Genomic DNA, 22,916 nt, shown 5'->3' with positions numbered 1-22,916 from the left:
TTAGGATTTTAAAAATTTTTGTATTTTTTAAATTTGAAATGATGCAGAAAAACAAAAAAATTACCAAAAAAACCTAAAGCCGTAAAGCTTATCCTGCAAGTCCAACCAAATGGTACGGTTCCTGCGGTCCGGGTGACTCGGGCTGAACACATTGCAGAGGTGAAGTCTTTAATAAATTAAGATTCTTCCAGTATCGAAAATAATTTAGATTCCAGTCTCTTAAAACGTCCGGTTCTTATTGGTGCGCCACGAGGCCCCAGAGCAGAAGGTTTGTGTTCAGTGTAATAGTCTGTGCTTTCAGCAGGAACCCCCTCTGTCAGGCCCGTTGCACGTACCATTCACTTAGTCTGCCCACAATTTTAGGCAAATTCTGTGAAATCGTCCACAGTTGAGATGAGCCGAGTTCGCTGTCCAGTTTCAAAAGAGCCGCTGGCAGATGGAGGGTTTTGCGGCGGCGGCTTGTTCAGATTATGCATGGGGTAAGGCATGTTTGCGCTCATTTCTAACAACTCTTCGTGAATCTAGAAGAAAAATAAGATAGCAACTGAAGACACTGGTGTGCTGAGCTCAGGATCCCCAAGGGTCGCAGAGGTCAGATCTCTAGCACTCAGACGTCTCCTAGCTTGTGGATAGGACAAAGTCTTGAAATTGGAAAAGCCCTTTAAATCCTCAGCGTTTGATAACACAACACAGTGTCTACTAGTGGGAGTTTAGGAGCTTACCTCAAACAAGTGTAATCTGGCTGCCTGCAGCCACCACTAGGGGGAGCTAACTGCATACACAAAGTAACCATCATGGGAAGCAGGGGGTGTGTAGCTAACAGAACAAAGCTCTGAACCTTGTAATAGATTCTGGAATTAATCAGCCCAAAATGTGAAGGCAGAAGTGGAATGCTAAAAATGGTGGATATTCACCAATGAGGGATCCTAATATAATGAGCCTTGGTAGGGAGCCATGACAATCGGCGCTGCTAAGAAACTTTCAGCACTCAAAATCCACAAAACCTCTTCAGTGAGCTCCCAAGAACCAAAGTGAAACAAAACACCCGGCAGCGCACTTACCTTTGGTCTCATTTTCTTAATGTGCCTCAGCCTGGCAATCCACTTAGAAGGGTAAATGTCTGTGGGATTCGATCTGCTGTGATGGACCTGCGAAGCCATCTAAAAACCAAAGAAAACTCATCACATCTCAGAAGTTAATGCAATACATGCGCAGAAAACACGAGGGAACTCGATAAACAGCAATCCATCTCACATTTGAGTGCAGCGCCATCTGGCGGGCTAGGAACGGCAGGTTTTTATCGGACACAATCTTAGCGACGGATATATCAACAAGTCCTTCCATGTCTGCGAGAGAAAGAAAATATACGCAAGTAGATTTATGCCGATTGAACATACGTTTGCAGCAGGGTGTCCTATACGCATTGGGAATCACAAATGCAAGTAGCGCTGTTCCAAACTCCCCTAGTGGTGGTGGTGAGTAATTGCACAAAGCATACATATGCATGGATCTGCTGCCTACATACAGATATCAGTAGGACCCACATGAATGCCTAACACAATGGTGCAACCCAGCACTGCATCACAATTTGCAACATCACACCATTTACTTAAAGGCATATGCTTTGCATTTCCCTACCAGACACTGGTTCACAAGTGTCAAAATTCCAGAAGGCATCAGACCCTTGCATCAATATCCGACTACTGGGACCCCCACTGGGGCTAGCACTACTTACTGTGGAAAAACTCCATAAAATTGCTATCCATGGCCATTAAATGAGGTTGTACCAGAATTGCCATCCTGATTGGTGGTTGTCTCACTGAGACTTCATTGATGGGAAGAGGGGTTACAGGACAAAGCAATGCAAGAAAGCATGAAGCAGTTGCAGAGCATGCGCAACTGCCATTCGATTCAATCTTCTCAATGCAGGGGGGTGCAGAAAGCCTGCAGTGAGGCTAGAGGTCTTCATTAGACTCCTGTTTGAGATCAGTGGGGGTCCCAACAGTGAGATCCACAAGGATCAAACTTTCGTCACCTATCCGAGGCAATTCTGGTACAAGCCCTTTAACTAGAAAAACGTAACTTTACCTTTCCGACACTGTAAGGTCACCAAGTTGCTCTCACAATCCAAGGGCTGAATGTTCACATCCACAAAGTTGAACTGACCCTAGAGAAGGAATGAGATGAAGCATTCATCCAAGCATACAAGGGTGCTGCTTCATACGTGGCGGGAGATTCTTACCACAGCCAAAATCTGCAGGTCCTCCATGTGGATTTTGACAAGGAATTGCTGATGGCTAAATCTGCAGCAAATACACATCAAAATCTGCATGTGGTGATGGCGGACCTGATAAGAGTACAAGAGGGGCCTGGACACCTCTCTTGAGCGATACAATATTATAAGTTATAGTCGCTCATTACACAGAAGGGTCGGTGAACCGGGGATTATTCCAATTGCCAGATTAGAGTTAGGAAGGATTTCCCTCCCCCCCCCCTTAATTAAGGAAAATTGCCTTCTCCCTTATTGGGGTTTTATGCCTTCCCCCAGATCAACACTAGAAAGTAATGGGCTGAGCTGGATAGACATGTGTCTTTCAGCCTAACATACTATGTAAGACATACAAATTTGTCTGTGGTGAATTTTCTTCCACGTGTTGGAAGCACCCCAAGTAAGGAGCAGGCCGAGGAGGAAGGAGATGGACCTACCTTAAGAGTTCCCAGCTTGTAAAATTCTCCCGAGTCATTATATACTATATTTACAAAGTTGTTGCCAACGTGTCTCTTCTTGTTGCAGCGGTACGGGTCTATCTCGTTGTTGGGCATCAACGTAGTGATCTGGAATATGACTGAATAAGATGTGCGGAGAACGTTAGCGGGGTCGTCGCATCAATATATCAGTTTACAGTACAATGAAGTTGGCCCAGCCATTAGCTCATTATTGCAGGTTCTGCCTGCCAGGCCTTCTACAAGTAGTCGCTGGACATATTGGGGGTAATCTCCCGGCGTTTTCTGCACTGGGCTTAGTGTAATTTCCCCAGCACACAGTGCGCTTAATACATAGACATGCACACTTCCTTGATTATTGAGCATATCCGTGCCCCTTCACAGAAGTGTACGCCTGGTCTCAACTAGGCAGACATTTCTGGCACAAATTCATGGCAGTTTCTGGCGGAAATTATGCATAAACCTGCCCCCTGCTGACAAGTCATGCCCACTTTCCCCAAAAGTGGCAAAGCAGGAGCAAAAGGCTGAAAAGTCGCTAAGTTTCTGAGCAAGCGGTACTTGAGCCAAACTTTGCGACTTTTTTTTTTTTACACCCGTTTTCTGGTGTAAAGCCTTCATAAATCTCCCCTCATTGTTTTCAACAGCCTCTGCAGGAGAAGTGTGGTATTACACATTGACCATCCAAATGAATTGCCGGGCAGAGTGTCTGAGACGTTCTTTGGGAGGAAAACCTCACTCTAGGTCATCCTTATATCCCTATAGGACACAAATTTTACTACCAAAGCCACCAGTGTGCCCTGATAACTGGGCAATTCGTTCTCAAACTGCCCCCAATCCTGCCCAAATAAAGAGAAAACTGAAGGCTGTCCAGATAACACACTGAACAATGTCTGATGAGGAACTACAAGTCCCAGAATGAGATGCCATCTATTCCTGACCGAGCCAGGGTGTTGCCTTACCTTGCATGATGTCATCGTGCCAACAGTAGGTGAACTGCCCATCATCACCACATCCGTCCAATCCTCCAAGAAATATCTTGTCCGGCTGAGTGTCCTTCAGCTCAATCAGCTTTCCCAGCCCGGTTAGGAACTGAGTGTACCGGTACGATCCATGTTCATTGGTTAAGATGGCCCGCTCATTGCTGACCTTTATCATAAAGCAAATTAAATGGCCTCAGAAGAAAAATAAAAAACGACCCCCGATACCCCCACCCAGCCTTACAACAAGGGGGGGGGGGGGCCTTCTCCAGAGGGTCTATAGGTCACTGGGTCCATCTATAAAACGTTCCAGATTATGAAAGACAGTAAGAGCGGACACCTACCTGCCCTTCTCCGACATACAGGACCCCTATCTTGTGTGTGTCGTAGCACGGGATCTGGTCAAGAAGTTTCATAGTTCTTTCAAAAGTCTAGAAGGTAAAAGGCACCAGGATTAGGCTTGAATGGGAGATGGGTAAGTCAGCTAACAGACCCTGATGAAGGATGTCCGTGGGAATTACCTGAGTATTTGGAACCAGTATGGGCTTGTTAGACTCATCCCCAAAAAAAGGCGAATGGTACAACTGTAAAAATACAAAGCTGGAAGGAAAAAAAATATATATCTATCATGAAGCATGTAGAGACCCCCATTATATGCAATATGCAGCCATCTTCATGAAGTACCTGCACCCTCATCTTAGTGTGGCTGTGACAACCTCATTCTATTTCATGACAAGTGTAACATATCCTGCACCAGGGATGAGAATTCGGTCACAATCATAATGTCAATCAATGGGATCCCACAGACAGACCCTGATCAGATAGTTAGCCAACTCAGAACCTAATGAGTTCTCAGGCTCTGTATAGGGGGTCACAATAGATTTTTAAAATCCTGAAAATGGAACCCCTGGACAGAACCTCTTTAGGGCATGACAGAAAACTGCTGAAACGGAGACCAATAGGTTCCTGTTCATTAGCACCATTTTGTACTGGAAAGTGCTGTTTAGCACAGAATGGGGCAACTGAATGGAAACCTGCAGAAACTGACCAATCAGCCTCAGTTTTAGCCACTTTGAGCAAAAGAACATCGGGGCCCAGTGATCAGGTCGTAAACAGGTCCTCTAGAGTTACCGTACCTTGGGTCTATCCCAGGCACCTTCTCCGCTTTAGTGGCCTTAGTGCTGTTCTTGAAAGCATCAATGTTAATCCTTCTGCCTCGTCTGGAAGGCTCCGAGTCGGAGATGGTATGTCCCCTGGGACGGTACCCGCTTGGAGACTGCGGAGACTGTTGGGGTAATCCTGGTTCCAACCTAGAACCAGCTTCGGGTTTTGGGGTTACCGTCACAGAGCTCTCCTCTTCCAGTTTGCTGGGGGGTGTAGGCTCTATGCTCGGGCTCTGGAGCAGAGGTTTCGGTTCTGGAGCAGGAGTTTGGATAGGGTCTTTAATATCAGGTTCCTTGGGCAGCTCCTGCAAGGTCTGAAGTTCAGGGGATGAGCTCGACTTGCTCAGGGTTTGAGAGGGCTGGAAGGGAAGTTCACGTGTAGAACCTTCTATAGGGATCCCACCGAGTTCTGACTCTGTTTGGTGGGATGTAGATTCTTCTTGACTGGATGTGGAGGACGACTGTACAAAAAACATGAAAGATTATGTAGTTGGACACACGAGGCAGTAGCCTAGCAGTTCTACCCTCGCCCATTAGGGAGGAGGCAGTAGCCTAGCAGTTCTACCCTCGCCCATTAGGGAGGGGGCAGTAGCCTAGCAGTTCTACCCTCGCCCATTAGGGAGGGGGCAGTAGCCTAGCAGTTCTACCCTCGCCCCCATTAGGGAGGGGGCAGTAGCCTAGCAGTTCTACCCTCGCCCCCATTAGGGAGGGGGCAGTAGCCTAGCAGTTCTACCCTCGCCCCCATTAGGGAGGGGGCAGTAGCCTAGCAGTTCTACCCTCGCCCCCATTAGGGAGGGGGCAGTAGCCTAGCAGTTCTACCCTCGCCCCCATTAGGGAGGGGGCAGTAGCCTAGCAGTTCTACCCTCGCCCCCATTAGGGAGGGGGCAGTAGCCTAGCAGTTCTACCCTCGCCCCCATTAGGGAGGGGGCAGTAGCCTAGCAGTTCTACCCTCGCCCATTAGGGAGGGGGCAGTAGCCTAGCAGTTCTACCCTCGCCCATTAGGGAGGGGGCAGTAGCCTAGCAGTTCTACCCTCGCCCATTAGGGAGGGGGCAGTAGCCTAGCAGTCCTACCCTCGCCCATTAGGGAGGGGGCAGTAGCCTAGCAGTTCTACCCTCGCCCATTAGGGAGGGGGCAGTAGCCTAGCAGTTCTACCCTCGCCCATTAGGGAGGGGGCAGTAGCCTAGCAGTTCTACCCTCGCCCATTAGGGAGGGGGCAGTAGCCTAGCAGTTCTACCCTCGCCCATTAGGGAGGGGGCAGTAGCCTAGCAGTTCTACCCTCGCCCATTAGGGAGGGGGCAGTAGCCTAGCAGTTCTACCCTCGCCCATTAGGGAGGGGGCAGTAGCCTAGCAGTTCTACCCTCGCCCATTAGGGAGGGGGCAGTAGCCTAGCAGTTCTACCCTCGCCCATTAGCGAGGGGGCAGTAGCCTAGCAGTTCTACTCTCGCCCATTAGGGAGGGGGGAGTAACCTAGCAGTTCTACTCTCGCCCATTAGGGAGGGGGGAGTAACCTAGCAGTTCTACTCTCGCCCATTAGGGAGGGGGCAGTAACCTAGCAGTTCTACTCTCGCCCATTAGGGAGGGGGCAGTAACCTAGCAGTTCTACTCTTACCCATCAGGGAGGGGGCAGTAGCCTAGCAGTTCTACTCTTGCCCATCAGGGAGGGGGCAGTAGCCTAGCAGTTCTACCCTCGCCCATTAGCGAGGGGGCAGTAGCCTAGCAGTTCTACTCTCGCCCATTAGGGAGGGGGCAGTAACCTAGCAGTTCTACTCTCGCCCATTAGGGAGGGGGCAGTAGCCTAGCAGTTCTACCCTCGCCCATTAGCGAGGGGGCAGTAGCCTAGCAGTTCTACTCTCGCCCATTAGGGAGGGGGCAGTAGCCTAGCAGTTCTACTCTCGCCCATTAGGGAGGGGGCAGTAGCCTAGCAGTTCTACTCTCGCCCATTAGGGAGGGGGCAGTAGCCTAGCAGTTCTACTCTCGCCCATTAGGGAGGGGGCAGTAGCCTAGCAGTTCTACCCTCGCCCATTAGCGAGGGGGCAGTAGCCTAGCAGTTCTACTCTCGCCCATTAGGGAGGGGGCAGTAGCCTAGCAGTTCTACTCTCGCCCATTAGGGAGGGGGCAGTAGCCTAGCAGTTCTACTCTCGCCCATTAGGGAGGGGGCAGTAGCCTAGCAGTTCTACTCTCGCCCATTAGGGAGGGGGCAGTAGCCTAGCAGTTCTACTCTCGCCCATTAGGGAGGGGGCAGTAGCCTAGCAGTTCTACTCTCGCCCATTAGGGAGGGGGCAGTAGCCTAGCAGTTCTACTCTCGCCCATTAGGGAGGGGGCAGTAGCCTAGCAGTTCTACTCTCGCCCATTAGGGAGGGGGCAGTAGCCTAGCAGTTCTACTCTCGCCCATTAGGGAGGGGGCAGTAGCCTAGCAGTTCTACTCTCGCCCATTAGGGAGGGGGCAGTAGCCTAGCAGTTCTACTCTCGCCCATTAGGGAGGGGGCAGTAGCCTAGCAGCTCTACTCTCGCCCATCAGGGAGGGGGCAGTAGCTTAGCAGTTCTACTCTCGCCCATCAGGGAGGGGGGAGTAACCTAGCAGTTCTACTCTCGCCCATCAGGGAGGGGGCAGTAGCCTAGCAGTTCTACTCTTGCCCATCAGGGAGGGGTCAGTAGCCTAGCAGTTCTACTCTCGCCCATTAGGGAGGGGTCAGTAGCCTAGCAGTTCTACTCTCGCCCATCAGGGAGGGGGCAGTAGCCTAGCAGTTCTACTCTCGCCCATCAGGGAGGGGTCAGTAGCCTAGCAGTTCTACTCTCGCCCATTAGGGAGGGGGCAGTAGCCTAGCAGTTCTACTCTCGCCCATTAGGGAGGGGGCAGTAGCCTAGCAGCTCTACTCTCGCCCATCAGGGAGGGGGCAGTAGCTTAGCAGTTCTACTCTCGCCCATCAGGGAGGGGGGAGTAACCTAGCAGTTCTACTCTCGCCCATCAGGGAGGGGGCAGTAGCCTAGCAGTTCTACTCTTGCCCATCAGGGAGGGGGCAGTAGCCTAGCAGTTCTACTCTTGCCCATCAGGGAGGGGTCAGTAGCCTAGCAGTTCTACTCTCGCCCATTAGGGAGGGGTCAGTAGCCTAGCAGTTCTACTCTCGCCCATTAGGGAGGGGGCAGTGGCCTAGCAGTTCTACTCTTGCCCATAACCTAGCAGCTCTACTCTTGCCCAGGGGGGGGGGGGGGGGGGGGCAGTAACCTAGTAGCTCTACTCTTGCCCATAGGGGGGGGGGGAGGGGCGCAGTAACCTAGTAGCTCTACTTTTGCCCATGGGGGGGGGGGGGGCAGTGACCTAGCAGCTCTACTCTTGCCCATAGGGGAGGGGGGGGGGGCAGTAACCTAGTAGCTCTACTCTTGCCCATAGGGGAGGGGGGGGGGGGCAGTAACCTAGTAGCTCTACTCTTGCCCATAGGGGGGGGGGGGGGGGGCAGTAACCTAGCAGCTCTACTCTTGCCCATAGGGGGGGGCAGTAACCTAGTAGTACTATTCTTGCACACAGGGGTGGGGGTGGGGCAGTATTATAACGTTTACAAATGATTTTGTAAAGACATTCTGGTTTATCAGGTCAACCTGGTAGAACTTTGCTCACAGCAGCTGCTGCTGCTACCCCCTCTTCCCTAATTCACCTTGTCAGCTCATACATGTACATCAACACAGCATGTAAAAAAAAAAAAAAAGTTTTGAGGGTGAATTTACAAGCTTCTCACCCTGCTGATCCCCTCAGTTTTCTTGTCAGTCTTGTCTTCACTGGTGGTATCATCATTGGTCACAGCCTCAAATTCGTCCAGCTCTTGAGAGCCACTTGGGGACATCACATCTCCTTCGTCCAATTGGGAGCCTTCCTCTGGCACAACTGAGGATTCTATAAGGAGGAAGTAATGAGAACACCAGACTTACTGCTAATCAATACTATTCCTTAAGAACAAATGTGGAAGTATCACCTAATTCTATATGCACAGTCTAATGATGAGCACGAAAACCCTGCAATACTATCTTATGGGAAGAAATGGCTTCTCCTTTCCACCCAGGATGGATGACAGAAGCTGCAGAGCAAATTAACGCAAACATGAGAAAGCATTTTCTTTAACATGAACCCACATAATTCTCAGCAAAGCGCAGGAAGACTAATCTAGATACTCTGGCAGCATATACGGGTCTCTACATAAGAGGGCTATAACAGAACACTACTATTTAAGGCCCTTTTACACCCAACGGTTATCACTCAAAAGCCATCATTATAATCGTTGCATGTAAATGTGCCCATCTTTCACTTTTCTTGCGAACGATGATCTTCTGTTCGGCATAAAATCCATCGTTTGGCAAAAGAGCTGATAGTAGGGACTTCACGCTGTGTTTTGCCTGTGGAGCGCTGATAACATTGTCTCAGCTGTCAGCCCCGCGGCAGAACAAAGGGAATGTATTCAGAGAACTACCAATTAGTAGTTTATGCAAAATGATCGCTCAAAAGCCATCTTTTGACCGATCATCTTTGTGTATAAATGGGTCTGTAACGTCAACTGAGTCGTCTGCACTTTGTGAGTCTTACAGAAGACCCCCTGTTGTGATTTGGGAGTGATGTAGGGAGTTGGGCTTGTCCAATAATAGACTACAAATTCCTACATAACATCCAAATTACAATGGCTGCCCCACATGAGATGGTAGCAGTGTAGCACTGAGAGCGTTAAGGCAGCAAAATGCAGTCCTAAGCTCTTGCTCACAACCTGAAGGTTGCAGGCTTAATCCTCGCCTGGTTCAGGTAGCCGGCTCAAGGTACTAATGAAATAAAATTACCTGCGCTGCGGAATACGTTGGCACTATATAAACACCAAGTCCCCCCTTTCTATCTAGCACTCCGTGACCTAGGGTAGTGGTTTTTATCCTATGGTTCTCTAGGTACTACAACACCCAGCATGCTGGAAGTTAGTTTTACAAGGGGTGCACTGCAGATATAAGGGGTAGGATCATGCCCCGCATCAGCACCGGGCAAACCAAGGCAGGTACTGGGGCCCACTGAGCTGGTCTGAGAGATAGGTCACAGAGGGGCCCAGGCGGCTGGGTTAGGCACAGCAGTCACCCCAGCCCTCCCCACATTATGACCAAGTGTGTTTGCATCTTTTTGGAAAACTATACCATAAAAGTCCTTTCAGAAATAATGCTCCCGTATAAATTGAGGACATTATTTCTTAAAGAGGGCATTATTCATGAATGGTGAGAAAAGGGGCAGCATTTTTGACTGGAAGTAGAATGCATTAATAATGAGTGAAGACATTATTGCCAAGTGGTGGCACTTTTAGTCTGTGGGGCCTACAGAGGGGACAAAAATTGGGACAGTACTACTGTGTTGTACCACAGGTTACATCACTTATCTTGGGTACTATAAAAAGGGGCAATTGTGTAAAAGTTTAGGAAAAGTAGGGATAATGAGAGAAAAGCAAAGAACCAAAAAGATGTCTGTGTTAAATTCCAGAGAGACAAGTTGTGGCCTGGAGAAGTAGTCATGGCGGTCTGGGTCAAATACAGACGAAAAGGGCAACTTAACTCCAGTCAGAGAGTACATCACCTGTGATCACTGGATGTAACTGTAGCCTAATCACTTATATGGTCTGCAAAGCCCCTACGTAGAGTTGATATCTACCGTTATATGGTCACTGTACTTGCTGGTGCAGATTTAGTGCTGCATGTGTGGTGACACGCTGCAAATAGGCCCACTGAGAATGTTGCCCAAGGGCCCACATAAAACTAGAGCTGGCCCCGCTTAGGATCATCCACTATAGAAGAGGGCAACTTCAAGATATGCCACTTTTGCTGCAGGCAAGAGTGGGACTTCATGTGTCAAGAGTTGCTGTGTAGTCTCAGCCAAAGGGAAGAGACCGGTTGGGTTTTTCCACTGCCTAGCACCTAACCTTCAGCACATTAGCTTTCGTTAGCATAGGCATCAAGGCTTCAGTTTTGATGTGACATTCTGATACTTCCACATTACACAATCCCTTCATCAGTCATCTTACGAATGGGACAATTAACATTTAAAACAAGGCAAAGCACAGATTACAGAAGCGTCTTATGAACCCTCATCCTGCATCTCCGATCTCGTCATTTCTTCATTTATGTAGAATTTTATAGTCACCAACACCATTTTTTGCTTTTAATGTTAAATGAGTGCAAAATTCTGTGCCGATTAGTTTTAGGCATAACTCCCCTGTATAGACAGAAAAAAAAAATGATAAAACAGTCTACCAGCAGTGACCACTAGGGGGAGCTCACCGCAGACAGTGTACACAGAATTTAACAGTATACAGAGCTCTCTCTAGTGGTGGCTGCAGGAGATCATGTGGGTACTGATGGATGTTAGTGATCACGCCACGCCATCTACAATGCTGCCATATTGCTTATTCATAGATAGGTACCAGGCTGGCAAAAGTCAGCATGCAGTGTCAGAAGAGGTCTAGAAAAAGCTGTAGCGTTCTCCAAAATCTGCGCAGGCCAGCCAGCTCACGTGCAGAACAAGCAGCCCATGTCATTAACGTGTTTTTATTTTTATCCCCCATCCCTATTAGCAGTAAGCACACAGGAAACAGATGAACCAGGTAAATCTCTGGTTAATATACAGGCACACGGCAAATGGGTCAAACACAGTTCTGCAGCGTCCTTCGCAGCAGTATATATACCTGCCCAGGATATGCTCCTAAGCAGCTTTCCTTGACCACTGGACTGGGAGGCGAGAGAAATAGAAGCCACTGCAATGGGAGAGGAAAAGCAGATTGCAAGATGGAATCAATTTGCTGAAGCAAGGAATCTTAAAGGGGGTTGTCCAAGGTTAGAAAAACATGGCCGCCTTCTTCCACAATCACACCGCACCTGTCCATGGGTTGCGACTGGAAATTAGTTGTAAGACAGCAGCTATGTCTTTCTAACTCTTGACAACCCCATTAAAGCGCACTTGGAATTTTGAAGTATCCTTATAGAATACGGAATGCGAAATCGCCTAGATTGCGCAGCATAGTCATGGGGAATTTAACCCCAGGTTGCCCTTACAGCCCATCAGCAATGATTCGACCAAGGATGCAATCTACAGTCTATAGCAAGTTGCTGACTCCAAGGAGAAGGTGGCTGCCACGCTTAAAGGCTATGTACACCATAACACTTTCTTTAATCAGTGTGGTTTTTTGAAAATGAAGACTTATAAACCAAACAATTTGTAAGTGATATCTGTTAAAAAAAAGAATTCTACTGTCTTAGAGTTTGCTAAGATTTCAGTCCTCCAGTCTGTATGGTTCTCAGCTCCTCCTCTATCCAGCTCCCCTGTTCATGAATGTGCATTCACTGCCTTTCCACTGAGCTATTACAGCAGGTTATATGACAGTGCTAGTGGATGGTGGAGAGGATCAGGATAGAGATCAGAGAAAACTATTACAAAGGGCTGTAATTCATTCCAGGGAAATCTTCTGCTCTTAGTAATGATGGAAAACAGGACCAGCAGCTGCTCAAAGAAGATTAAGAGCTAGCTGTGTAGTATTAAGTGGGTGTGGTTCAGCAACACAGCCTCTGAAATATGAGAGGGGAAGGCAGCCAAGCTTATGTTCATGAGATCAGGAGATCAGTGATAAGAACACCCCCAGCCAGAAACTTTAAAGTGGGAAAGCCTGCAAATCAAGTATGAGGCTTTCTAAATGAACGAGAACGAAAACTAAAGAAAAAAATCAAACAGAAAAAAAGCAAAACACATTTTTTCCCGCAGGAACCTAAGATGTGTATTGATTTTTCATGCACAATGGTTTCAATAGCCTTTAAGATTTGCATTCAACAATGCTCATAAGGCAGCTCTCTAATGTCAAGGATTAAAAGGGATCTCTACATCACTTCTATAAACACAGCCAATCTTACTAATGGGCTGTGTATTTGGTACTGTAGCTCAGACCCATTTAAGTGAATACTGCAATACTGAACACAACCAATATACAAAAACGGTATTGCTTTTATAAACAAGGGTCCTTTTACATAGATTGTTTGCTATGAACGCCGAACAGTCGTCAACTGGCGCACGTTTTACACTCACGTCCTACGCCCATCCAATCATTGTACGATAGAAGAGGTTAACTCATTCCAATGAGTGATTACCTGAACTGTGGCAGATCCCCTGTTAACAAGGGATGGTGCACAAAAAAAAAAGATAAATTTTTGTGCCTGCGTAAAAGGTGCAACTGACAAAAACAAGAATTTTAGCATTTGATTGCTCTGCAACTTCACACTGGGCAATCAGGTCAAAAACAGGAAAGTTCACCCGGTCATCGGCTTTTGTAAAAGGCTCTTAAAACAGTGTAAGTAACTGTAGTTTGTAAGCACTTGAATGGGCTGAGCTGCAATACCAGCCATGGCCCATGTGCAGGAGAGGAGCAGTTTCTGTAAATGAAGTAACGCCTGTCTCCTAGTCCTAGACAACTCCTTAAGCGATAGTCATCAAGGCAACAGAGTCAGGATGAATAAAACACCCCGCAGTTTGGGTATACACCGCAATTCGTATTCCTGGCAATATTTGTAACCTACAGTCAGAACGCAGCTGATGCAATTACAAAAACTTAGAGACCCGCAACCCTTTCCAATCCACTGTCTGATGTCTAAAGACATTCTGATTCAAGCCTGTACAGCTCCGATGTCAGAAGACATCCAGCAGGGTATTCTTACTGTAGATTACTGGCCGCTCTGTTGTCGGGTGCCTCTCCAGCATGTCACATACCGCAGTACCAGCTCTAGCCAGCAGATAGCGCCATTGTATAATGGCAGAAAGAGAAAGTCCCCTAGGAAACCCTGAATCCAAAATTGGATTGCAAAGGGTTAATGACCAATAATATATACAGGGCACAAGCCAAGTTTCTAGTTCATAGTACATTGCCAAATAACTGGCAAAAGTGCAAGTCACGTTACCCAAAAAAAAGTTTTTGTGCTGAAAAATCCATCTGAAGTGCTGGCCAGTTTGGCTCGCTCTCCTTATTTGCCATTAACTGCCTGTATTAACGGACATTAAAATACATTACAGGAAGTGGGGGAGGGGAATGTGTTTATCAAGCTACCCATAGATATCTATGCAGGGAGTGGGGAGGGAGTTGTAGGAGGGAGTTGTAGGAGGGAGAAAGCAGGAAGACTCACAGATGTTGCTGCAGTTTTCAGTAAGTGATTTACTATTCTACAGCTACAGAAATCACATCTACACTGTTCATTAGTGCTGTACTATGTCCAGCATGATGCTGTTCCTTATGAAGGTGTGCTACAAAGAAATAAAGATGTACTCCTCCCCTCTGTGTGCAGTGTATAGCGACCGCATAATAGCAGGCTATACCCGCCAGCTCAGGGAAAACGGAGAATTAGAGACTGAACCTAAAGGAGGAAAACTGCAGACTACAACTCATATAATGGGCAGATAGGGTTTTTCCTCATGTACACACACACGGCAACTTCTGAAAATTCAGGAATTCTTCCTGTGTCTACTTACCTGTGTTGGATCTTTGGAGGAGGGTGGGTTTGCTTGCAGTGGAGCTTAGGGTGGAGGTGGGCATGGACAGGGACTTGTACAGTGCAGTCTCTCGATGTTCTTTAAACCTCTCGGCTGCCATTAGGGCATTAGACAGTTCTTGGAGGGGCATATTGTTAATGTCTGAAGAGAAGGGGCTGAGGGGATTCTCTATGCTCATAAGCCAGCTGGTATTACCTAGGGAAATGGTAGGATGACACAGATGAATGCGCACAGGGTTATGTTTCAGAAACCTGCAGTCTATGTACAGAGTCTTTCTATATGACAAATACAGTGTGAATTTAGCTATGAAGAAAACCTACAGCAATAAAAATCTGGCAGAAAACACTTAACCCTCCTCTGTTCCATTTATGCCTGACAGCTGAAAGATCAAGGTGGAGCTCATCAAGAGGGAGGAGCTTAAGTTCTTTGTCTACTGTAGATAGTAGTGGGGGAGAGCTCCTGCAGCAGCCAGTTGCCCCACAGTACATAAAATAGTTAATTTCCTGTAGATTTCTTTACATATGTCTGCAATATGAGACAATATTCCAATTTTCTACATTTAGTGTTCCTTTAATGCACTGATGCCAACAGGACACCAACAAAAGAGGAAAAAGGCTCTTCGAAAGTAAGAAACAAATTAGTGTACCCCGATTCTTAGAGTCCGACATGCTAGGGTGCTAATCCTTATGCAAGAAAAAATAACAAAACATATGCCATTTGGCTTACCTGTAGGTCTACGGACAAGTATCTCTGCCCAGCCCTGTGTCAGCACTGGAACAAAGTCAGCCAGTGTAGCCTTCTCTTTCTTCACCTGGACCCTACGAGTAGTCTTGCTTCCTGGAGTTCCACCAGGTGAAGACCGCGTACCACCTTCAGATCCGGCTCGTAGTCCATGACCACCTGAAAAATATCACTGCATGAACTAGAGGCAAAAGTGTAAAAAAAAAAAAAAAACCCCACAACTACAGGTTATTAACTGAAAGCAAGCAGAGATCTTAAAGCGTAACTGGTCATTATATGAATCTATATATTCCTTGCAGTAGTAGCACATGTAACCTCATGAAACTTTGTAATATTTACATCACTGTGAAGCCTGGAGATCCCGTTTTACTGTCTACAGTGGAAATGCTCAGCACTAGACGTAGCTAAAAGGGGGATGCAGCATAAACGATGGACGATGAGCAGATCACTGATTGCTCAGTGTAAATAGCAGCCGTTCAGTATTGAACAGCCGCTATGTTAAATCAATGGAGAAGGGCGGGGGAGAGAAATCTCTTGCAGCTGCCCCACTGTGAGCCAGCGATACAAGCTCCCGTGCAGCAGCACGACAGAGTATGTGTGGGGACGAGTGTGACAGTTTGCCCAACATTCGTCCCGTCTAAATGGGCCTTTACACGGAACGATTAGCATTCAATGTAAACACTTCCAGTGACTAAATGACAAAAATCTATTCTTCCTTTATCGCTTGTCTTCAGATTATGTAAACAAACCAAACAATGGCTTTTCCGTGTAAACAGAGGACTCTCCGGCATGCTCCACCGCCATTCACTGAATGACCCCTCCTGTGTGATAGGATTAACAGACGTGACAAGAGTAGCTGTCCGTGGAAACCTGTCCCATGGTTCCGGGTGTTCTCAGAAGATAACCCACACCTTCTCAATTACCCCAAAATGAAAGATCCTAAAGAGAGGCGTTCTCCCCCAATGACATGAGCTCACCAGACATGGAGCGGACTCTGTGACGTGGCGTTTGCATACCCTGCTTTCTTAACGTCTGCTCGATCTTAGAAGCTTCTTTGAATTCTGTTTGCATAGACGTGCTTCAAAAAAAACAAAAACAGATGCATGATGTTCATATTATGTCTCACTCCAAACTTATGGTGCACAAGCCAGCACAGAATATCGTGCGGAACATGGGAGAATAATGGAGCTGTAGCTGGCTTCGTGCAAGCCATTACCTGACATCGGCATCTCCCTCCTTCGGGACTTCTCCAGTATCCAAGCCAAGGAGAGAACGTGTGCCTCTCCCTACACTGGTAGTCACAGTCACCAGTTTGTTCCCAACCAGCCAGGTCTTGGTTCTTCCACCATCCAGGAGGAACTCTCCAACTGGAGACCTGCAACAGACATTGGCAGCAAATACAGTTATAGTGGTACAATTATATGGGGAATTTTGGACCTATGAAAACCTTGGCAGGTTTTTTGAAAGTTGGCCGAGACCTTTCAAGAGATGGAGGATTATGGCATCGGCTGTAACGTTTTAATGACTGCTGTTCTCACCTCTTGGGAACTGCTGTAAAGTTGGAGAACACATATCTGGCCATCATGTCTAGACAGATCTCAGTTAGCTCTAGGTGAAGATTCTTCAGACTGTCGTCGGCCTGGGCCATGGAGCTCTCATCGGCTGAGCTCAGACTCGAGCTGGTGATGGAGGTCTGCATCCGGCTGTACAAAACAGTGACGTGTTATATTGCTGCAACACTTCTGGGCAGGTCTGTACGAGCATGACTTAACCCTGAAAGAGCAAGTGGAGCCATCAAATGCCACCGTGGAAGGTTTCCAATACCACTTCCTATCCCACCTTAAAGGGCAGCTCCAATTTGCATCGTCTAACCTGGAGTAACGCTACAAATACTTTGCTTTACTTATCGTGCAGTGACCGAGTTAGAGAACTCTTCTCTATCCAGAACTCCATTCTAAGTTGCCAGCCACATAGAATTAGTCAAGCTCTGAGATCCCATAATGCACTGCATTGAGAGAGAGTCTTATTTCCTATGTTAGCCTAATATAAAGTGCCTTGAGTAAATGCTACATTTTCTACAAAGTGTACTCAATATAGCCAATATGAACTAGTTGGGGCGGCAGCAGATTAATTTTAAGGATGTACAACCCAGTAAGAGGTAAGTAAAGCAAGGTACTCGAAGTAACTGCAAAGTTGCATGGTAACTGGATATCTTGTTGATTATACACTGAATGGCCACTTTAAAAAAGGCACCCATCTAGGAACAGTTTGGCCTTTAGAATGGCAGTAAGTCATCACGACGTCCATCCACAAGTATCAGAGTACCCAGTATATGCCAAGAAAACCTGCTGCACACCGTTACTCCACCAACCTGACAGGAAGGTCATCGATTAGTGCTGCTTGCGCCAAATTCTGACCTCCAATCCGCATGATGGAACAGAAATCTGGATCCATCTAACCAGGAGAGGTTTTTTCACTGTTCAGCGATACAAGTTTTGCTCTCTTTTGCCTCCCCGGAGTCTCGCCTTTGTTTCTTAGGCACAACAGTGTTAACAGGTCGTCTGCTGTTATATCCCATCTGAGCGAGTTCTGGGTTCAGACATGTTCGTTGGAGCACCAGCTTTGTATTCAGCTGCTCTTGACTGTGCGTCACCCATTAGTCAGAAGGATTCTTGACATCCTCCTCTGACCCTTTTCGGTGAGGATTTCTGTCCATCTTTTTGCTGGAGACCAGGTCTTGTTTGAAGTTGCTCCGATCACTAAATTCTCCCATTTAAGATGTAGATTCTCATTGAAACTGATCCATGGGAAAACCTGTCACGTGATTGTATGCTGCACTCCGGTGTCACGTGTAATTTCCATAAAGGTCAATCCTGAAAAAACTGGGATCTCCAATAAAGGGGCCATTCAGTGTATTTCTACTTACTAAAGAATTTGTATACCGCCCTCGCATACCAGACCTTGATTTTATGCGATCGGCAGGCATGGGATTAGCTAATTGAGTGGGTGAAACCCAAGGCAGCTGGGAGGGATAATACTAGAATAACCCAAGTCATGATCCACAGACCTGTGTCAATGGTAATATGAATCAATCATGCACCAACCATATGACAATTAACTCTACAATGCCACCCCCTCCCCTAAAGAGAAGAGTGCAGCCAGACCACCAGTAGAAAATGGCACTCAGTCTAGGCAGGTCCTAGAAAAGGTATACCAGAAACAGGAGTAGGGATGATCTGGTGTCCCATGTGATGCTTCGAGGTCGCACTCTTGTCTTTTCCCCATACATGTTAAGTTCTCTACTAGAAAATTTGTTCCAGTAGTTTCGGTACATAAAACGTGCATTGGGTGGTGTTAGGGCTCTCCGATTCAGGAATGGTTACAGAATAGGCACTAGTGTCTAGGTTTGCCATGCAAGTCTCCCTGGCATGCATTCAATATCCCAGTGTAAGGGCAGTGTTGCCCGGCCCCCTATACCTGTATGCAGCACGTTCCGACACACTGATGCTGCGAGATCGAAAGGCATTGGAAAGGTCTCTCATCTCCTTCACTGGGGAGGAGTCACTCAAGCCCGGCTTGGTTTGTTTAGATAGCTTCAAGCTACCCATTCAAGAAGTACCCCGCAGGATGGTAAAACCAAAGAGGGGCAATGATGCCCACAGCCCAGCCCATATTTCACACGTGGGGAGAAAGTATTCACCCACACAAAAGGATGAAGGTGTATAGATGTGAAGAGTGGGTACATCAGAAGGCCCGTGGGGGGACACCATAGAGGGAGAAACAGAAAACAAAAACACAACTAAATAAATGCAACAAATGAGGAGGGCAAAAAGCAAAATGAGAAGAAAAAAAAACAGCAAAGTCATCATAGGAGTCAGTTGTGGCTGAAATTGGGAGGCGTTCCCCCAGCTGTAGATACCTTATAGGAAATATTAGGGAACAGCAAAAAGCACAGCAATTCTTTTAATCTAGGCTCCAATAGTCTAGAAATGGCACCTGTACATGGCATTTGAGAATTGTCCCAAGTCAGTCCTGTTAATAGGGAATTCGAGATCCATTACCTTCTCTGACCAAGGGTGGCTTCACACGGGCGAGAAAGCTCGCACAATTTTTGCCTGATGCAAGTCAGTAAAAAAGCAGATTATGAAACCAATGATTTACAAGGTTTCCTTCTCATCTGTAATGTTTTCCCTGATTGGCTGTGAAGTGAAAAAAAAAAAAAAAGTTGCCTTAATAAGGCCTCCCTCACACAGGGCGTTTTGTACAGCATTTAGCGCTGCCTTTTCAGCCCAGCGCTAAACGCTGTACATCACTCCCATTCATTTCAATGGGCCTGCTCACACAGGGCTGAAAACGCAGCGCCTCCCAACACTGCGCTTTGACAGCGATGCCAGTTCTATTTTTGGCCGTTTTCAGCCCTGCGTTGCCCATTGAAATGAATGGGCAGCGGTTTTAGCACTGCTGAAAACGTGGCAACACTTGGTGCCGCGTTTTTGGCAGCGTTAACCGCTCACCGATTTTCGGAGTGAGGGCTTGCAATAGAAGCCCTACCCCAAAAATCAGTCCCAGCTAGGTAGAGAGAAAAAAAGAAAGTAATACTCACCTAGCCGCTGCGGCCCGATGCCCAATCACAGCCCTTCATTGACTGTCTCAGACAATCAGCACCGGCAAGCTCTGATTGGCTGAGACAGTCAATAAAGGGCTGTAATTGGGCATCGAGCCAGCGCCGACAACCAATCACAGCACTCTATTGCTGGAGGCGGAGTTCTCAAACCTGGCCTACGGCAATAGACTTGGGTGTACAGGGGAAGCCCGGATCAGCGGCAGAGACCAGCGGCCGCGACCCGGACTGCAGCGGCTAGGTGAGTATTGCTTTTTTTTCCCCCCCCCTTTTCAGCATCCTTGGCTGTGTTTTCAGCTGTGCTGAAACCGCAGCCAAAACGCTGGCATAAAGTATGCCAGCGCTGCTGAAACCGGGCGGAATCTGCAGTAAACGCAGCGTTGAAAAACGCTGCGTTTTTGCAAACGCCCTGTGTGAGGGAGGCCTTAAGGTGTGTTTACACAGGGTGGAAATGCTGCAAAATGTCAGCAATGGAAATTCCACATCCAAAAAGCGACACCATTTGTGCAGATTTTGACCCAATATTAGCTGTGTACCCACAGCAGATTTCAGAGGATCCAGCTGTCAGTGCACTCCTTCACCCAGTACCCTACGGCCTGTACTGACAGTTGGTCCGTGTAAAAGTACCCTAAAATGTGGACAATCTACTAGACAATATTAATTAAGGGTGATTTAACATGTGACGATCTGTCGGGCAACAGATGCCTGGGAGCTCCGGTAATCCATTCTGTGCTTTTACACAAACGATCAATCGTAACTGAATGGAGGCGAAGCGTGTTGGGGACAGTTACCAAAAAACAAACAAAACAGTCTTATAAACTGCAGGCAGGGAATCAAAATCTGTTATGGCTGCTGTGCTGAATAAATCTATGGATCATAATATACCAGTGAATTGCAGGCTATGCAGTTCCCCAATTTTTCATTACCTTCAGAAAGGTGCGGCGAAGCCAGGAATATAATTTAACATTTTGAACCAGTCTGAAGCTAAACTACTGAACAGCAGAACTTGCACCACTTCTGTAATTAACTGCTGAGGAGACTCGATGTATCAATATCCGCAGCGCACAAATGCTCCTTTCGATAAAGTACAAAAGACATTTTATAGAAAAATAAACAGTTAAAATGAAATAAAGACAAGAAAGCAGCCCTGCAACTGAAATGCAGCAGGAAAAAGGCCAAGAAATCCACCTGTGAATATATTGGAGGCGTCAAGGTAATGCAGAGTGACCCTATTTCATGGAAGTGTCAATATAAAAAGACTGACGAGCAGCAGATTTAAAGGAATCCATACTTTACATATTAAATATCAGTGACCTGGGGCGTGCAAGTTGATCAGGGAGCTAAAGACCAACTTCCTGATCACATAAGCCCCTCCTCCTCTTGCACCCTCTCAGCCATTCAGAGCAGAGCGGTCACAAGACTTTCTCCTGTAGCCCTAACTCCTAAGACTCAGTCTAGTCTGGTTTCCAGAACTCACTTCTTGATGGGTTTGGCCAACTTTCATCTACTACGTCTAGGCACCTTAAAAGAAACAGTCGAGCTACTTTAAACCTCATAAGCTAAGGTTTGAGTGCTGACAACGGGGTTGGAGGGGAAAGAAGGGGTGGAAAGAAGAAGATGAGGAAGGCAAGTATAAAAAAAAAAACAAAAAAACAAAACAAAAAAAAAAAAACTTACATTCCTGGACTCAGCAAGTCAGCTTTAAACTCACATAAGCTTGGCTTATAGGGTTCAAGGTAGCTGACAGGTTCCCTTTGGTGCATCGATGAAAGTAGCCCGTACTCAGATACCCATTTTAAAAATGGACCTTGTCACCATGTTTTATCCCTCTAAACCCTTCATTTACAGCAGTATATGAGTAGGTGATTTTTAAAAAAAAATCTAAACAGATCTCCTTTATGCCCATAGAAAAGCAGGTTTTAAAACTCTCGTGTCATACATCAATTACATCTGAGGGCTAGATTGGGCAAACTCAGACCACTCTAGGCACCTGAGGCCTACGCTGTAAATACACCTCTCTCTCTGATGTGGATGACTCCTATATCATCCACATGCCGCTCCAGAACTCATTTGCACTGAACATCCTGGGAGCAGAATGTGCAGTGAAAGCTCATGAGCCCACAGCAGAGCAAAACCAATTGCATACGTGCCACTCCAAAGATGGGCAGTGCATGGGCAAAATGTAGGGTGGCTTGTGGATGACAAAAAGGGACATCATCCACATCAATGGAGAGAGGAATATTAAAGGGGTGGTCTCGCGAAAGCAAGTGGGTCTATACACTTCTGTATGGCCATATTAATGCACTTTGTAATATACATCGTGCATTAAATATGAGCCATACAGAAGTTATTCACTTACCTGCTCCGTTGCTAGCGTCCCCGTTGCCATGGTTCCGTCTAACTTCGGTGTCTTCTTGCTTTTTTAGACGCGCTTGCGCAGATGCATCTTCTCCCTTCGGCTCCGCTCGGCAGCATCGGAGTTTTGGCTCCGCCCCCTTTTCGCGTCATCGCGTAGCTCCGCCCCCGTCATGTGCCGATTCCAGCCAATCAGGAGGCTGGAACCGGCACACGTCATGGGGCGGAGCTACGCGATGATGCGTACAAGGGGGCGGAGCCAAAATGCCGATGCTGCCGAGCGGAGCCGAAGGGAGAAGAAGGGAGAAGACGGATCTGCGCAAGCGCGTCTAAAAAGGCAAGAAGACACCGAAATTAGACGGAACCATGGCGACGGGGACGCTAGCAACGGAGCAGGTAAGTGAATAACTTCTGTATGGCTCATATTTAATGCACGATGTATATTACAAAGTGCATTAATATGGCCATACAGAAGTGTATAGACCCACTTGCTTTCGCGAGACCACCCCTTTAAGAGAGGAGATCCTTTGCAGCTGGAACAATCCAACTGGCGGGATTTGAAGAGGAAACTTACAGTGGGCTGCTTATGTTTCCTGCAGTGGCCACTACAGGGCACATGTAGTATTACACACAGCCGGTCAAATGAAGCTTCAGGCCTCATGTCCACGGGGAAAATAGATTTTATGAACCGCATGTAAAATTTCCCATAGGAATGCACTGACCACCCGCGGGTAGATGAATAGCCGCGGATGGCATTTTAAAAGGGATTTAAAAATTTCATGTGCGGGAGAAAAAACGTAATAAA

General features: G+C 47.1%; 1 protein-coding gene across 4 annotated transcripts in view; it reads right to left on the bottom strand.

Annotated features, from left to right (window-relative positions):
• TSC2 (TSC complex subunit 2) overlaps nt 1-22,916 on the bottom strand; it is a 49,426-nt gene continuing 26,510 nt past the window's right edge. Inside the window, exons 26-42 of one of the 4 annotated variants that reach the window (XM_066576560.1) lie at nt 18,613-18,735; nt 16,674-16,838; nt 16,352-16,510; nt 16,113-16,213; nt 15,121-15,294; nt 14,374-14,589; nt 11,555-11,623; nt 8,597-8,751; nt 4,838-5,325; nt 4,223-4,301; nt 4,046-4,132; nt 3,684-3,870; nt 2,707-2,846; nt 2,089-2,167; nt 1,255-1,346; nt 1,062-1,160; nt 1-521 (exon numbers count right to left, since the gene is read on the bottom strand). In XM_066576560.1, coding sequence (XP_066432657.1) covers nt 360-521; nt 1,062-1,160; nt 1,255-1,346; nt 2,089-2,167; nt 2,707-2,846; nt 3,684-3,870; nt 4,046-4,132; nt 4,223-4,301; nt 4,838-5,325; nt 8,597-8,751; nt 11,555-11,623; nt 14,374-14,589; nt 15,121-15,294; nt 16,113-16,213; nt 16,352-16,510; nt 16,674-16,838; nt 18,613-18,735 — 2,575 coding nt within the window. In that variant the 3' untranslated portion in view covers nt 1-359. The remainder of the gene's footprint in view (nt 522-1,061; nt 1,161-1,254; nt 1,347-2,088; nt 2,168-2,706; nt 2,847-3,683; nt 3,871-4,045; nt 4,133-4,222; nt 4,302-4,837; nt 5,326-8,596; nt 8,752-11,554; nt 11,624-14,373; nt 14,590-15,120; nt 15,295-16,112; nt 16,214-16,351; nt 16,511-16,673; nt 16,839-18,612; nt 18,736-22,916) is intronic. The other 3 variants (XM_066576561.1, XM_066576562.1, XM_066576563.1) reach the window with 3 other exon arrangements.

The sequence above is a fragment of the Eleutherodactylus coqui genome, chromosome 8 (assembly GCF_035609145.1).
Source record: "Eleutherodactylus coqui strain aEleCoq1 chromosome 8, aEleCoq1.hap1, whole genome shotgun sequence".
NCBI classification, from domain to species: Eukaryota; Metazoa; Chordata; class Amphibia; order Anura; family Eleutherodactylidae; genus Eleutherodactylus; species Eleutherodactylus coqui.
This window is presented reverse-complemented; position numbering and strand designations above follow the sequence as displayed.